The sequence below is a fragment of the Apodemus sylvaticus genome, chromosome 15 (assembly GCF_947179515.1).
Source record: "Apodemus sylvaticus chromosome 15, mApoSyl1.1, whole genome shotgun sequence".
Classification (NCBI taxonomy): Eukaryota; Metazoa; Chordata; class Mammalia; order Rodentia; family Muridae; genus Apodemus; species Apodemus sylvaticus.
Window position 1 is genome coordinate 43,371,567 of NC_067486.1, and position 18,167 is coordinate 43,389,733.

Below are 18,167 nucleotides of genomic sequence, written 5' to 3' on the forward strand. Positions count from 1 at the left end.
TGAGCTATGTTTTTTGAGGTTTCTTTGAAGGTATCCCCATAGATTAAAGGCAAATATTGCTAACTACCCTGTTTTGATGATAACTGTCATCCAGATCTTCCAACCTCCTCTGAGGTCAAGCTTGCAAAAGAAACTTTTGATTATAACTCCTCATGGACTTTCCTATGGGAAAAGAAAGCATGAGCCAGCCAACAGGAAGATCACATTCGTGGTAGGTGTGGTTTCCAAGTTAAAAAGATCAATCTGAAAGAATTCTCTTTTGTGGTTTAAGAAGGGGACAGTGGCCTTAAGAAGTCCTGCTTTCCCATAAATGCTGGCAATTTGGCTAGTTTGGACCTGTCCTGATCTCCACAATGCAGATGACACTCTATAAGGGATTCTGTAAGCAACCAGACCTCTCTGACCTTTCTTCCCCCGTTAATATAGGTAAGCTCTAATTGATTACATTGAAAAAAAGAAACCCCAGATTATTTCATTATTGTTTTCCTCCCAGATCTGATAAACTGCCACTCTAAAGGGTGATTTATAGTTCTTAAAAGTGATAACAGATGCTCCTGCAAACATACCCGCAGATACATTCCAATCAAGAAAGATATCAAGGTAGAGGGGAGCTCTTTGAATAGAGAAAGGGGAGTAGTGGGAATAAGGTGGGAATAAGGGGGTAAATATGATTGAAAGCCATTATGACGTAGGAAAGTCCTCAATCCTCAAGCAACTAAAGCCTTTTAGGTTTTCACACTAAAATATTAATCTGTGAGTAAGTTTTAATCTTTCTTTCTAAGGAAACAAATTGGTGATGGTTCCAAGGCATAAAACAGCAAGAGAGATGCCTTCTGGTCAGAACTTAACACATCGCATACCCCATTGCTACTTGGGAAGCTCTGGTCTTTTGACATTCTGCCAAAGCACAGGTACCACATACTTTGCATGTTCACTTCCTGACATGCCTATTTCCTCTCAATTCACACATCCCCACGTACTCATGAACACACATGCACACAGCTCCTTCACCTGCCTACTTCTTCTTTGCTTCAGCTTACCTGCCCCCTCCTCGGGGAGTCTCTTTCTCACTGACAGCATGGATCATGTTCTATCTTCCCTGCCATCTGGACAGACAGAATTATTATTCCAAACTTCGGAATAATACACTCTAAGCATTTATAATAATGCCTACCTCATGGTACCTCAACAAATACTTTTGAAAGTAATGACAAGCTGATTAATGTTGTCACTAATATAAATAGATAAGACAACTAGAATCCTTACCATTTAAATGGAATTTAGTCTCTTAATCTGGAGTATTTTCTAACCCTAAATATGAAAGGAACAACTTTTCCCCTGAAGAGTGTCTATTTTCTTCATACGCTTGTATCTTAGTACTCATTTAAGACAGTTTCCAGGCCCTCCACTACTTGATGAAGATGCCATGCTTTCTACAAGCCTGGTGAATCACATCTGCATATCCAAAAGGTGGGCTCCTTCTCACGGTATTTCTATAACCTATTAAACTTTCCTATAGTGTTAGCATGAGTCTAAAGAGAGGAAACAATGGTCACAATAAAAGAGAAGGAGGAAAAGGAAAAAGAAGAGAAGTAGCGGAGAGAAGGGAAAGAAGAGGCTAGGCCAAACAGAACCAAAATGGCCACCTCATTGCACGAAAAGTTGAGCACGGACAGTGGAGCCTTCACTGGAAGCCTAGCCTTTGCCTTGCATGGCTTTTAAATGTTGAAAATAAAAGATCATGAGAAATGTTCCTGGATGAGAAATCTATGCAGGAAGTCTGTGTTTGATTACCAATCCTGTCCTTTGCAGACAAAGTATCATTTTGCTTCCCAGTGTTTGCCTTGGTCATCTAAAGATACTATGTCTTCCATAACATACATATCTAGTAAAGATAAATTCATTAAGAAAAATAGGAAGACTCTGAAAGATGCTATTAATTTATTAACATGTTTTTGTCTTGGATCAAGAACTCAAGGAAATAGTTGTAATACCAAGAAACCATGGATTCTTAAAGCCAAGAGCTTCACTGTGACCCAGGAAAGCTGCGTTCTGGCAAGCAATAAAACACAAAGACTGCTCAGCATGAGGGAAAAATTTTTAGAAATTCAAGAGGCCAAGAAAGTCCATAAAGGGGTAGACAGACATTTCTGATTAAAGAAAGCTGTGCTGGCCCCACAAGTAAAGTGAGTCAACCAATCAATGCCACACCAGTGTGTTTCAGCCTGAATCACCCAGGAATCCATCAGGTAGGTATCAATCATATGGATGGAAGGCTCAACCTTGTTCATTCACCCTAGATGCCCCATTGGCGATTTGGATGTGTCTATTTTTAAAATGGAGACTAGTGGTACTCCACATCATCACACAAACTAAATAAGAATATTTCAGAGGGCTAGAAAAACAGCTCAGGGTTAAGAGCACTGACTGCTCTTCCAGAGGTCCTGAGTTCAATTCCCAGCAACCACATGGTGGCTCACAACCATCTGTAATAGGATCTGATGCCCTCTTCAGGGCATTTGAAGACAACTACAGGTACTTGTATGCATAAAATAAATACATCTTTTTAAATACATTACTTTTTAATACAGTATTTCTCCTGTGATGTTTCTTCTAGGGAGCTGACATTAAGACATGTGTAAGTTAGACTGATATACTATCTGTTCTTTTCAAATTGATTCTACTAAGCTTGCATAATAAGTAAGGATTGCACACAGTAAAAAGCAAGTCAAAAATTTCACATATATCTAAATGCTGGTGGCAAAGGAGACCAGAATATGTATTCTTCATTTCTGTTCCACAGTCATTCATGCACGACTTGGTACATCAGTTTATCAAATTTACAAATATATTCAACCAATTAATTGATACTACCTGATAATACTGAAATTTTTTTGGAAGCTGTGCCTAGGCTTGCATTTTATCCAAAAATAGTGACTTTATATTCAATTGTTTTCTGTGTTATTGTGTGTGTTAACAGAACTGTTAGCTCTCAGCAAATGGTTACTATCTTTTTAGTACTAGGGGTAACCTAGAGATTTAGGGTTGTTTTAATTCTCTAATCTCTGTAAGAGGGGGTAACTTTTGAATGGGTGCAGACCTCAGCACTGTAGCACAGTGCAGAGTGTGTTACAATCACTAAAAGTACAGAAACACAGTGGGTCGAGATACCTGACGCCTTCTAGTGTCATAATTTCTGACAAGACTATGTCTCTCTAAAGCAAGATGTCCTAACTAGACAAGAGGTAAGAAGTACAAGCTCTCACCTCTCTTACCGCTCTTAATCTCTCCTCTCACTCTCAGCTTCTCTCTTGCTCCCTCTTGGACTCTCCTCCCCTCCCCGCTCTCTCCATCTGGTCATGGCTGGCCTCTGTTTCTCTACTCTCTCCTTCTCTCTGCCTTTCTCTGCCTCTACTACCCCCTTAACTCCCTTCCCCATGCCCTGAATAAGCTCTATTCTATACTATAAAAAGCAAAAAGAAATAAAGAAAAAAGAAATACAAATCCTCGTTTTACTACCCTACAAGGTACTAAGATAATAAAGATTTTAAAAACAGAAAGAACTACCACCTTATGCATTTCTAAAAGACCAAACCCAGGACTTACTCATTTCTCTATGCATGGGGTCTGCCCAGTAACAACACATTTCACAAATACTTGTTAAAATAATATGAAGAAGATCAGAATGTCCTTTTTAAGCTGAGATATTCTTGTCAGCCTTAAATGGTTTATGGAGGTTGGTTCCAGTGACCTCCCTCATTTCATTTGTGTTCATTCCATGGTGTCCACAGCCCTTGTTTACAGTGGATTGGTCACTACACACATTCTCCAGCTCACTTTAAATCAGTAGATCTCAACCTTCCTAATGCTGCAACCAACCCTTTAATATAATTCCTCATGTTGTGGTGATCCCCACACACCTTAAAATTATTTTATTGCTACTATGATTTTGCTAGTTATTAATCATAATGTAAATATATAATATGTAGGATTTCTGATAAATGGCTCCCCCCTAAGAGGTCACAACCCACAGATGGAAAATCACTACTTTAAACCATCTCTAGAATGCTACTCATCTAAATACTATATATACATATTTTTATTATCAGATGCATAATGATAATCAAGAAAGCCCATATATATTATATATTTTATTTATTTATATATATTCAGTCTTTATTGTCTTTGGTTTTGTTTTGTTTTGTTTTATAATGTTTTCATTATCAGTTGGCTGAATCCAAAGATATGGAAATCAAAGATGCCAAGCTGACTGTCCAATGAGGAAATGATATCATAATCTCTAAACACTTCTATAGTTAACCTATGAATTTGCTTCATAGACTCCATTTGTATTTACCAGGCTTCTAAGAGAGTCAAATTATAAGTAAAGTGTGAATCCATAGAGAAAACCAATAACTTTCATAAAAGGGGTATTAATTGTGTCTTTACAATGCCCTTCCTAAAAATTCAAGAACAGCTAGTTTTACAAGTGAACTATCATAAATTTCAGTGCTATCGCCTTCATCAAATGCACCTTAAAGAACATCATTATTTAATGGCACAAGAGGCTTAAAAGGATGTTTGCTAGTGGGTTTTACTTCTACTTTAATTTCTCAGTGTTTAAACTACCAGTCAGGTATGGACTACAGCCTAGAAGAGAACTTCAGCCTAATATCTATGGAATTCCTATTTCAATGTTCATAAAATGGGTTTTGTCTTAGCAAATTTCTGTATTTGGTTTGTCTGAACAGAGAACTTCACTACGAAACCTAGGCTGGCTTTGAACTTGAAATCATCCTGCCACCTTGGCCTCAAAAGGACTCAGGCTACAGGTGTCTACCACCATGCCTAGTGAATAAATAAAGCTTCACTGGAGAACAGCTGTGCTCTCTAGTGTACAGTGCAACATCTGTGTCTACTCTTGCCCAGGAGCACAGAGAAGTTTCAATATGGAGGCTGTGGCCTTCAAAGGCTACAGTATTTGTCATAACATTTTGTATGAGGAGGGTCACAATAAGACTGGGACAGACTGGAGAACTGAGCTGTGCTCTTCTGTACCCTAACACTAGATGCTGAAAATAGACAACACAGAGAGTAGTACAAAGAACTTTACCTGCCATTTTCCTCTGGGGACCTGAAAAATAATAAAAGTATCAATTAGAGCTCAATTGTCTTTCTAATTGTCACATAGTTCATCACTGTTCACATCACATTATTCAAAATGCCTTCTTAAGTGAAATATACCAAATCAGGTCTACTATGTGCTGGAAGTCAAAACAAAGAAGAAAGAATGAAACAAAGAATGAAAGAATGAAAGAATGAAAGAAAGAAAGGAAGGAAGGAAGGAAGGAAGGAAGGAAGGAAGGAAGGAAGGGAAAGAGAGAGAAAAGAAAAGAAAATGAGTTTGAGATCAAGCTGTAGTTCCAGGACTACCAAACCTACATAGAAAGACCCTGTCTAAAAATAATAATAAAATTTTAAAAAGATTTTAAAAGTGATAAAGGTTAAAAAAAGAAAAAAGAAAAAGAAAAGAAAGTCATTTAAAGCCAATGATTTTCAGTTATTTTATTTACCCTAAAAATACTTCATAAATATGTTACTTATCTCTTCGTTAAATAAACTTTTTGGTAGATCATTAGAAGACTTTAGTTGTTGGCACTAAAATTAGAAATGTCGGGCTGGAGAGATGGCTTAGTAGATAAGAGCCAGAGGACCTAAGTTCAGGTCTTAGCACCTCTGAGACAGTTCATAACCTAGCTCCTAGGGACCCAATGTCTCTGCCTTCTACAAATATTTCAACTCATGTGTGCAGAGCCAAACACAGATACACATGTAGACATGAATAAAAATAAATCTTTAAAAAAATAACATAACACCAATATTTAAAAAATTAGGACTATCCTTTGGGCAATGCAATGTAGAATCAAAGAAAAACAGATGTATAGATCCACTCAAAAATAAAGCAATGAACCAAATTTAAAAGAGAATGAAAGAAAGAAAGAAAGAAAGAAAGAAAGAAAGAAAGAAAGAAAGAACAAAAGAAAGAAAGATTGACCCTATAGCTCCTTAAGAGGGAAAGACAAATAAAAACAAACTTTTTTCTAGAATAACAAACAAAATATAACAATAATTGAAACATTAAAGGAGATTATTTTCCAATTAGAATCCCACTCCTAGTCAAACTATTATTGGCCCGAGATTGACCTAAGGAGACTGTTTTCAAGCACACTCACAAATGTCAAGGAATTCTCTCCCACATTGTGCTGTGCTCCACAAAACTAAAGAAGCCAATCAAGAAAAGAGCTCACATACAAGGGCTGGTCAGAGTCCCCCCCCACCTCAGCACATATGTAGCAGAGGATTGCCCTGTCTGGCCTCAGTGAGAGAGGATGTGCCTAATCCTATAGAGACTTGATGTCCCAGGGAGGGGAAATGTGGGGGTCACCCTCTCAGATGTAAAGGAGAGGGGAGATAGGGGATGAATGGGCAACCTTTGGAATGTAAATAAATAAATAAATAATAACATAGAGCTCACATCAGCCAAGTGAGAGTGCAACAGTGTCTCAGATTGCCTCATGAGACCCAGAAATAAGGGCAAATTGATTGTTTAACAAACTGGTCTCCCAAGTAAAGCAACTCAAAGAAGGCAGAAACCTAACTGGCTGTCATCAAAGTCCCATGTTCAGAAAGCCACTCAAGGGCTAGAATTCCTTTTGTCTTGGTCACTCATCCAGATTGTCATATTTCTCTGCATGTTCCAAGCTCAAGAGCATATCTGTGGTACAGCTTGTGGGAAAATTCTCAGCAGAAATTCAGAGAAAACAAGAAAGCACTGCTTCCACTCTTGCCCTCAGTGGTCAAACCACCGAGAAGACAAGAGATGAAGCTACACAATCGTGGGGCCAACGTGAATCATCTTACTACAAAGACAGACCCTACGATACCATTTCTGTGTAGAGAGCAGTCAGTTCAGATTGTGTCCTGTTCTGAAAACTTGTGAATGAGAGCATGTCGTTCCTACATCCAAGAGCATTCTTCCTTCAGAAGGATTCATAGGCTTAGTGGACACAGAAATCCACTATGACTTTACATGATGCTAAATGAAATAATATAAAACATATTCCTTACATAAATAGCGATGTGACAGCCTGAGTACTTCTCCCTCAAGCAACATCTTGGCAGGAGCCATGACTTTCACACACTCAATTCCAAAAAAACCTATGTGTATAGTCCCAAACAATAGAATTGTTGCTATATAAAAAACCGTTCGCGTTGGGCTGGAGAGATGGTTCAGCAGTTAAGAAGAGCACTGACTGCTCTTTTAGAGGTCCTGAGTTCAATTCCCAGCATCCATACGGTGGCTCACAACCATATATCATATATATATATATATATATATATATATATATATATATATATATATATGTATATATATATACATATATATATATACATATATACAGTGTACTCAATTATATATATAGATATATAATTAACATCTTTTAAGAAGAAAGTTAATGTTTTCATAGACTATCTTTATAAAAATATAGGAGGCTGCTAACAGGTTGCTTATCAAAAGGAAAACTGGCTATACTTTTTTGTTGCCCACCACTCTGTTTTCCTTTTGATTTGTATGTGTTATGTATTTAAATTCCATTCATGGAAATAATAAAATGCATTCCTAATTTTAAAAAAGTAAGTGCATACAAATCCTACCATCAATTCTGATTCTAGCAATGTATCATTAAGATTTACCACAATGACAAAATGGGGTGGAGCAAGAGGGAGAAAGGGGAAGGGGGGAGCACTGACTGCTCTTCCGAAGGTCATGAGTTCAAATCCCAGCAACCACATGGTAGCTCACTACCATCTATAAGAAGATCCAACACCCTCTCTGGTATGTATGAAGACAGCTACAGTGTACTTAGATTATAATAATAAATAAGTTTAAAAGAAAAAAGAAATCCAAATATTCAATTGTAAGAGAATGATGAGCTTAATCATGAATATATACACCCTATACACATCCTCAAAGAATAATACACAATGGAAACCAAGTAAGGTGGGAGGGAAGGGGGAATCTGTGGAGAATTGGGGGGGGGGGTAAATATGCTCAAAATGCCTGAAATTCTCAAAAAATAAAAATCATAATGCACATATAAAAATGGACCAAAACCAAAAATTCTAATTAGCAATATGTTTAAGTGATTAACTGCAATCTTTGGCTCTTAGTCTCAGAGCTTTGTTTCAAAAGAAAATTAAAATATTTTTTGAGGAAGAAAAAAGTAAATCCAAATGGCATGCATTAAAATTAAGTGACGTGAATGTGAGAAAGAAAAAGAAAGAAAGAAAGAAAGAAAGAAAGAAAGAAAGAAAGAAAGAAAGAAAGAAAGAAAGAAAGAAAGAAAGAAAGAAAGAAAGAAAGAAAGAAAGGAGAAAAAAGAGGGTCTGAAGAAGTGGCTCAGAGGTTAAGAGCACTGGCTGCTCTTCCAAGGCACCCAGGTTCAATTCTTAGCACCCACATGGCAGCTCACAACTGTCTTTAACTCCAGTTCCAGGGAATCCCACACCCTCACTTAGGCATGCGCGCAGGCAAAACACCAATGTACATGTAATAAAAAATAACTATTAAAAAGAAAGCCAAAAAAGATGACTTACATTACATAATGTATAATTTTGTAATTGTAATGACTTACAATTGCAAGTATTGGACATCTGTAAGGGTCAGACCAGCTGGCCTACAGTGCATGGCACAACTTTCGATGTGTGCTTATTTTACATGACAGTAATTGAACAGAACTTCTTAGTCTGGAGAGGGGCTCGGTTAAGAGCAGTGGCTGCTTTTCCAGAGGACCCTGATTGTATCCCCAGCACACACATCTTGGCTTACAACTGTCTGTAACTCTAGTCCCCAGAGATCTGACACCCTCTTCTAGTGTCTGGGGGACTGCACACGCATGGTGCACAGACACATAGGTAAAAGACCCATATATACAAAATAATAAACTTCTGTTAAAAACGGAAGTTCCCCTACTCCCGAAACTGTGCTAAGTATTTCTCGAAATTCATTCACTTACTCCTCACTAAGATTCATTAAGGACTGCCAATATCCACACTGCAAGGAAGGAGACTAAGGAAGAAAGACACTATTGGTTTACCCAAAATATCATGAAAAATAGCATTTTTAATAACTCGGGAGTCACAGGTAAATTTATTTTATACAGAGTAAAAGTTGAGATCTAGTAATCCACTAACAAGCATACAGTGCACAGGCAGTGTCCAGCCAGACAAGCTGGACAGGACAGCCCAACAGTCATGCTGTGCCATGTGCTACCAAATGAGTGAGATCTTCAAAGGCCCTCCTTCTGGTAATCATGGAGGAACCGATGTGAAAATGGTAGAGGGTCAACTGGAAGGGCTTCGGTGGTGTGAGGTCAGATAGATAGTTCAACAGGCAGAGCCTCTCTGTGCTAAGTAGACGTGTACCCTTGGGTCAATGATTTCTATTTTCTCTGTCGCACACAAGCACACATACACACAGTCAAATACATGTGCACACATACATACATACATACCCACATACAAACTCACACACACATACATACATACACATAAACACAGTCACACACTCATACACACACTCATAAACACTCAAACACACACACTCAAACATGCAAACACTCATGCACATGCACCATACATGTACATACATGTGTGTGCACATGTGTGCACACACAATACACACTGTACACACACACATGCTCACACACATGCACCACACACATACACACACACACATGCACACATATGTACACATACATTCACACACACAGGCACACTGTAAGGGCTACATAGACACTCACTATTATTGGTGCCACCTCACGCCCTGCTGAGAACATTCAGCACAGCCCAACCTGTCTCCCTGTATTCAATAACTGGGCAACAGCATAATGGAAGACTCATGCATGGAGGTTAAGACCAAGCACTAAAGTATACACTATTTCATTTCAAAATCTCTCCTCTACGCTCAAGTGAGAACTGCTTGTCCTCAGTAGACTGGGTCATTCCTTTAAACCTGTTCCTTCCTCTGGAAAGGGAGGGTTGGAAGTGAGGACTGACAGTCACCTCACTACAAGGTTGAGAAGCTTCAGAAAAGGCCTGAAGTCATTTTCAGTCAGGGTCCAACGCCAAAGGAGAGCTGTGTAACTTGTAACACAAAGCCTCCATTCCTACTGTGGTCTACCTACAGACGGAGCTACAGCTCCGTGATACATTGCTTCGCCTCTCATTAGCTCAGTTTCATCTGTATCAAACCAGTGTTTGAATACTAATTTACCACAAATGACACTACTAGAGCACTCCAATCACATGGTGCTAGAACCTGTGATGAACGCCAGGATTTTCCATTCAAAAAGCAGCACTGTACGCATGCGTTTTTTACATGATAGCTCTTTACCTGAATTCCAGAACACGGATGCCCTTGTAGCCGGGTAACCCTGTGAAGGCTCTTTCAACCTGTTAAGAAAACAAAAATAAAGATGGTAACTATGCAGAATGTGCAAATATATATTTCAGATGCTTTAAAGAGAAGAATAAAAAGTACACTTTTATCTTACAATTTCCAGAGCTTGCACACATATATAAAAAGTGACTGTGGTTACATTCATGATGGAAAATACTGTTTGCCAAAGACTGTCATAATTACTTTGTCCTTTCGTCTTTTATTATTTTAATGTGCTTTCATTTCATTTTTTAATTTATGAAAAGTCTATTTCTTATTAGTTAAAACAACATTTTCTTCCTTTTATGTGAAGTATTAAATTCATTTCAAAAGATACCATAATATTTGTATAACAGCATTTTTAAATGTCCCTGTCCCAGTTGGGAAGCTGGACTCAGCTAACACCCTGGCAGAGTTGAGTGTCTGTTTTCTGCAAGTGTGAATGTGTCTGAGAGTGTCTGCTTCCTGTCTCCACATCACAAGAGAACTAGGAACACATTCAGCATTCAAAAAAAAAGTCAATGTCTACAAGGCCCAAAGTTACGAAGCAGTGGCCAGATAACTCCACTGGTTAAAATATCAACTTATAAGCATCACATCCATGAGAGCTGGTTTTAATACCAAGCCTTTAAAATGCAACCACATCTTCCCATCATAGCTCAGTAACTGGAGAGAGAGAAAGAACGCCAGACCGGCGATCTAAAAATAATCTAATTATATAAAAATATGTATTTAAACAAAAGTTAATATTTAATCCATAATAATCCCAAGGGTGGCTCACCAGAAAAATGCCCTTGGGGCTGACACAAGAAAATGGAAATATTAGGAGACCATAGAGACGTCTCTTTTAACTGCATCCTCACAAAATCAGGGGAGTAGAACTTTTTAAAATCTTGGTTCACTGCAGATCTTCTTGGTTCAAAAATAAAGAATTCAAAAGGTTGTAAAAATGGCTCAGTCAATAATGCCCCCTACCATGCAAACATGAGTGTCTGAGTTTGAGTCCCAACACCCACATGGAAATTGCTGAAATTCCAGGGCAGGGAGGGAGAAACAGGAGGATCTCTGAAGCCTGCTGGCCATCCTGGATGGACTAGCACCTGGTTCAAAAACACATCCGGTCTCAAAATTTAGGGCGCTTCTAAGCAATTCCTCATAATGTCAAGGAGTAGAATTTGTAAAAGCTTGGTTCACTGAAGATCTTCCCATTTCAAGAATAAAGAATTCAAGGATGGCTGGCTCAGAAGCTACTTTCAAGTCAGTTATCTAACACTGCCCTCCATATTCTGCCCACTGAGCTACATTACCCTTTCCTGTAACTCCTGTGGTTCATTTGAAACTGAAACACTCATTATATTCTCTGAAGGAGTCTCTGAAAGGGACAAAAGAAGGACCACTTTGAAAATCAAATGGACAGCTAGAGAGACGACTTAATGGCTAAAATGTTTGCCATGCAAGTGTGAGGACCTGGATGCAGATCCCCAGAAACTGACATAAAGCCTGTGCTCTCAGGAGCATCTGTAATCCCAGTGGTCCAGGAATGAGGCAGAGACAGGAGAATGCCTGGGAGCTAGCAGGTCAGACAGCCTGAGAGACTCATCAGCGAACAAGAGAGACTGTCTCAACCAAGATATAAAGCAAGACCCAAAACGGAACCTGCCCTCTGACCTCCACATGCAGGTTGAATCACACACATGCCCCATTCACATGCACACACACACACACACACACACACACACAGGGAGAGGGAGAGAAAGGGGAAGGGGAGGAAAAGGAGAGGAGAGGGGGACAGGAGAGGGAGGGGAAGAGAAGGAAGAAAGGGGGAGGGAAGGGGAAAAGGGAGATGGAGAGGGGAGAGAAAGGAGAGGGGGAGGGGAGGGGAAAAGGGAGATGGGGAGGAGAGGGAAAGGAGGGGGAGGGGAAGGAGAGAGGAAGGGGGAAAGGGAGAGGGAGGGGAGGGGAGAGGGAGGGGGAGAAGAGGAGCGGGAGGGGGAGAGGGAGGGGGAGAAGAGAAGGAGAGGGAGGGGGAGAGGGAGGGGGAGAGGAGAAGGAGAGGGAGGGGGAGAGGAGGAGAGGGAGGGGGAGAGGAGAAGGAGAGGGAGGGGAGAGGGAGGGGGAGAAGGAGGGGGAGAGGGAGGGGGAAAGGGAGGGGAAGAGGGAGAGGGAGGGGGAGAGGAGAAGGAGAGGGAGGGGAGGGGAGAGGGAGGGGGAGAGAGAGATCCTTCCACACAAAGAAGTAGTTATTAGGTCACATGTCACTCCAGGTCAGAAGGTGAGGACAAAAGCCAGGAAAGGGGAAGGGGTGACTCATGCCCAGACCACTCCTCACCCTCAGATCCCCTCTTAGCAGCCACCAGTCTCATAAAGTCATTCCTGAGGGGACACCTTTCAGAGTATTTATCAGATTCCCTCTAACTCTCCAGTCATTCTGCAGCTGTTTATTGAAATGCTGATGCGGGTTAAAGGCTCCTTAATCCAGGCAGGAAAGCCAGAAGGCCAGTTCAAGACTGTATCTGATGCCAGGTGGCCACCGCCTGGCTGACATTTCTTCCACATACCATACGGCCCTGCAACTTGGCCACACAGTTAGGAAAACGGATTGTCTGGCCTACACTGCCCCCGTGTCTGATGGCCGTGGTGATGCTATTTGGCTGACAGACGCATATTTTTGTTTCCCATCTGGACACGATGACGGGGAAGGAAATTAAGCCAAGGTAATGGAATTAACAAACTTGGTGAAGGAGAAGTCAATCAAGTAGGAACTGAAAAGAAATAAACAGGAAAAACGGAGTGCCCAGTTATCACACACAAGAGGAGATGGCACTCAGTGCCACACCAGGGAAGAGCAAAGGCTCACAAGAAGGGTGCCAGGTGTGGACGATGTTTAAGGGAAAAATTCTGTGGTCAAACTCAATCCAGAATCCTTCCAGAAGGCAAGTAATGACATGGTTTAACATGTGGTCATTGAGGGAAAAAAATAAATAAAACTCCTTTTTTTATTATTAGATATTTTCTTTATTTACATTTCAAACATTATCCCCTTTTCTCGTTTCCTCTCCTAAAAATCCCTATCTCTTCCTCCTCCCCCTGCTCACCAACCCACCCACTCCCGCTTCCCTGACCTGGCATCGCCCTGTACTGGGGCATGGAGCCTTCTCAGGACCAAGGGCCTCTCCTCTCACTGATGTCTGACAAGGCCATCCTCTGCTACCTATGCGGCTGGAGCCATGGGTCCCTCCATGTGTACTCTTTGCTTGGTGGTTTAGTCCCTGGGAGTTCTGGGGGTACGGTTCACATTGTTGTTCTTCGTATAGGGCTGCAAACCCTTTCAGCTTCTTGGGTCCTTAGAAAAACCTCTTTTTTATAAGATTTATATATTTATTTTATGTATATGAGTACACTGTAGCTGTCCTCAGACACACCAGAAGACACACCATCCCATTACAGATGGTTGTGAGCCACCACGTGGTTGATGAGAATTGAACACAGCACCTCAGTGCTCTTAACCACTGAGCCATCTCTCCAGCCCCTAAAAAAAATTCTTTTTAAAAGCCTCTCACCAGAGGACAGAGACAAAGTGGATTTATTTCCGCATTCCTCTAGTATTCCCTAGCTTTGCATACTCATCACCTGTGAGTGACCTACTTAAAAGTGTCCAAACTAAGAAAATAGAGTTGACCCGGGTAGCAATGGCACATGCCTTTAATCTCAACACTCAGGAGGCAGAGACAGGCAGATCTCTGAGTTCAAAGCCAGCCTCTGTAGTGGAATTTTCCCCTAAGGAGGGGAGATTACATTGCCTGCTTTAGCGTGGGTTGTTTTTTAATAATTACATGCTACAAGCCTCTTCTCGAGAGTGAGTTCCAGGATAGCCATGGCTTCACAGAGAAACTCTGTCTCGAAAAACAAACTACAATCGCAGCCAACCATTGGATTGAGAGCAGGGTCTCTAACGGAGGAGTTGGAGAAGGGACTGAAGGAGCTGAGGGTCTTTGCAGCCCTATGGAGGGAGAAACAGTGTCAACAAGCCAGACCACCCAGAGCTCCCAGGGAGTGGACCACAAACCAAAGAGTACACATGGAGGGACCCAGGGCTTGGGCTGCCTATGTGGCAGAGGATGGCCTTGTTTGGACATCAGTGGGAGGAGAGGCCCTTGCTCCTGTGGGGGTTCAATGCTCCTGTGTACGGAAATGTCAGGCAGGGAAGACAGGAGTGGGTGGGTAGGGGAGCACCCGCATAGAGGCAGGGGGAGGAGGTATGGGATAGGGGATTTCCAGAGGGGAGACCTGGAAAGGGGATAACATTTGAAATGTAAATAAAGAAAATATCCAATAAAAGAAAAAAAGAAAGAAAACAAAAAGTGTTTTGCCAGGAAAAGAAAAGAAAAACAAACCACAGGGGGGGGGGGGGGGAAGAGAAGCGATAAGCAGCCCGTAGCTGTTCAGAGACCTGCATTTCTCCAAACATAGTCAAGCTGAAATTAAAGCATAAAATTCAGTTTTCTTCGGCTGTGGTGAATTACAAAGAACATTTCTTTGTTAGTGGGTAGAAAATATTGTTTCTAAAAGAGGGTTTATGTCTCCGAACTTTTCAGAAAGTTTTCTGATGAAATGACTAAGCTTCAACCGTAAGAAGCTAGTAGTAGATGGTCAGTTTGAATCCTTAACTTACCCATAAGCACTGCTGTCGTTATGAGAGACTTAATCCCCCAAACGACCATGTTATCTAATCAAATGAACCATCCACATGGGTGATTTTTGTTTCCTATAATGCACATGTTAGAAAGAAATTAAAGCTTCGTCTAAAAGCTTTTAAAATAAAAATAAAAAATCGCGCACCTCTGAAATAAACTCTTCCACGAGGAGCCGGTAGAGGGCGCTAGAGGGATCCCGCAGGTCTTCGCTGTATTGCTTGCCCAGAAGTTGGATGCTGAATTCTGCTATCTGCTCAGCAGCTGGTTGTATGGGCTCCTCTGTCACGTTCTCGATTTCATTGCTGATCTGAATTTCGAAAGAATAATGAATACCAGTATTTATTCGTTCAGTCAATAAATATTTCCTGACTCCCCTCAAAGTTTCGCATCTAAGGACGACTTTTTATGTAGGATTCAATTATACTATTAACTGAATAACTGTTAGCTTATAAATGAATGTAATAATCACTGTAGACCTGCATATATTCGTTCAGCACATATTCACAAGGAAGAGCAAAAACCTTTCCATAGAAAACTATCAAAGTGAGAAAAATAGCTGAATATTCTGTAATCAAAACATGGCTTAGAGAGATGGTTCTCAAACATGGACAAGAATCCCTTTAGACTCTTGAAAATAATTCAGCAACTCAAAAAAAGAGTTTTTGAGGTATATTACAACTACAAACATTTACCAACAAAATTTTCAAAAGATTAACTTGAAAAACATATACTAATCCATTTAAAACTAACAGAGTAGTGTGGTGTGGTGATGTATATGACTTTACTTCCAACACTAAAAGGCAGAGACAAGCAGATCTCTGTGAGTTCGAGGACAGCCTGTGTGGTAGTTTAATGAAAATTAGACCCCCCCCCCATAGGCTCATATGTTGGAGTAGACATAGCCTTGTCTGAGGAAATGTGTCACTGTGATTTTAGGCTTTGAGATTTCAGAAGCCCACGCCAGGCTCAGCCTCTCTCTCTCTCTCTCTCTCTCTCTCTCTCTCTCTCTCTCTCTCTCTCTCTCTCTCTCTCTCCTTTTTGTGGATCCATATACAGAACCATTTGCTACTTTTCCAGCACCATGTCTGCCTGCAGCCATCAAGTCTCACTCCATGATGATAATAAACCTCTGACCTCCTAAGACAGCCCCAATTAAATGGTTTCTTTTATAAACGCTGTCATGGTCATGATGTCTCTTCACAGCCAGTGAAAGCCTAACTAAGACAGCCTGGTCTGCATAGTGAGCTCCAGGCTAGCCAAAGCTACGTAGCAATACCCTGTCTCAAAAGCAAGAAGAAAATATAACAGAATAAGCAAATTTCATACAAAAGTCAACGGCAGATGCTGGGAAGCTGAAATAGTGGGAAGAGTAACATTGTTTACATTTTTACAAATTCTTGAACAGACTGTCTGGCTTCCTGCAAGATGGGTGAATTCTCATGTTTATTTCTGTATTCAGTTTATCACAATATGTTGTTTTAACGGACACAACACAAAAAAATCTGCCCACACAAATATGTACTCGGAAAGAAGGAATAAAGTAATACTCTTTTCAGATAACGTGGACTATTCTGTAATGAGCAGCTGCACCAGCTTTAAAAGGGGTCATTTCTTAAACAGTAGCTGCCATTGGTCAAAAGCACAACAAGTTTTTTGTTGTGCTCTATAATATTGAAACCTAAATCCAGGCTGCACTTGACTAGTATGTTCAAGGCCCTGCATTCAATCCTGGAAGCTAGACACACACACAGACACACACACACACTCACATACATACACACACACAAATATACACACTCACACATACACACTCACACCACATACATATACACACACATAAACACACTCACACATACATACACACATCACACACATATACACACACACAAACACACTCACACACACAAATATGCACACTCTCACACACACATACACTCATACTCACACACACACAAATATGCACACTCTCACACACACATACACTCATACTCACACACACACAAACACACACATACAAATATACACACTCTCACACACACACATACACATGCAAACATACAAACACACTCACACAAATATACACACTCTCACACACACATATACACACACACATACCACACACACATCACACACTCACACTCACACACACATACCCCATACACACTGACACACACATATATACACACACCACACACATACACACACAAATACACACACATTCACACACACACAGCTGAAGTTGCTGGAGAATAACCAAAAGTTTAAGAGTTCAGCCTGAGTTACATAGTGAATTAATTCCAAGACTGTAATGATCTATAAAGTGAAAGATCAAGATGCTGTCTAAAAAATTAAAAGAGAAAAAAAAATATTCCAGGTCTTCCAGTGGCCAAATCTGACATAACTTGGACAAGAAAACTAATATTAAGTTATAATCCAAATAACAAAATGTCCATAAATCCACTCATATGAATAAAAGACTGAATAAATGAGAGTATAAAAATAGATTCTTTCAGAAGATTACTTACTAAGTCTAGAAGGAATGAAGGAATTCTACCATTACTGCTAGAACACTACCATAATGGTTTCCGTGTACATCACATGTAAATGAGCACACTTAAGCCAAGTGCTTCCATTGTACATACAGAAACATAGGAAGGATGCACGGACAGCCTGAAGGTGCCGAGACGGCCAACGGCAGAATTGAGAATAGAACAACGGTGCCGTTCCTTCTCACCGTATCAGCTTATGGCTCATATAAGAGAAACCTACCAAGTGTCAGAATAAGAAATAAGCCTGGATACTACCCACCCCCACTCCCTCCTCCCCCACCCCTGTTCCTTCTGGTGCTGGAATTGTCTCTCAGATATCCCTGGCAAAAGGCTGCCACCTCAGCGAAAGAGCTGTCATAAGAAACAGACATGAACATAAAACACACACATATAAACACACATGCACCCAGGCCCCTATGCCTC

General features: G+C 40.5%; 1 protein-coding gene across 1 annotated transcript in view; it reads right to left on the reverse strand.

The window, feature by feature from the left end:
• Positions 1-18,167, reverse strand: part of Impg2 (interphotoreceptor matrix proteoglycan 2) — a 65,506-nt gene that overhangs the window by 19,056 nt on the left and 28,283 nt on the right. The window contains exons 8-10 of the mRNA XM_052157848.1: positions 15,341-15,502; positions 10,457-10,515; positions 5,114-5,134 (exon numbers count right to left, since the gene is read on the reverse strand). Coding sequence (XP_052013808.1) covers positions 5,114-5,134; positions 10,457-10,515; positions 15,341-15,502 — 242 coding nt within the window. The remainder of the gene's footprint in view (positions 1-5,113; positions 5,135-10,456; positions 10,516-15,340; positions 15,503-18,167) is intronic.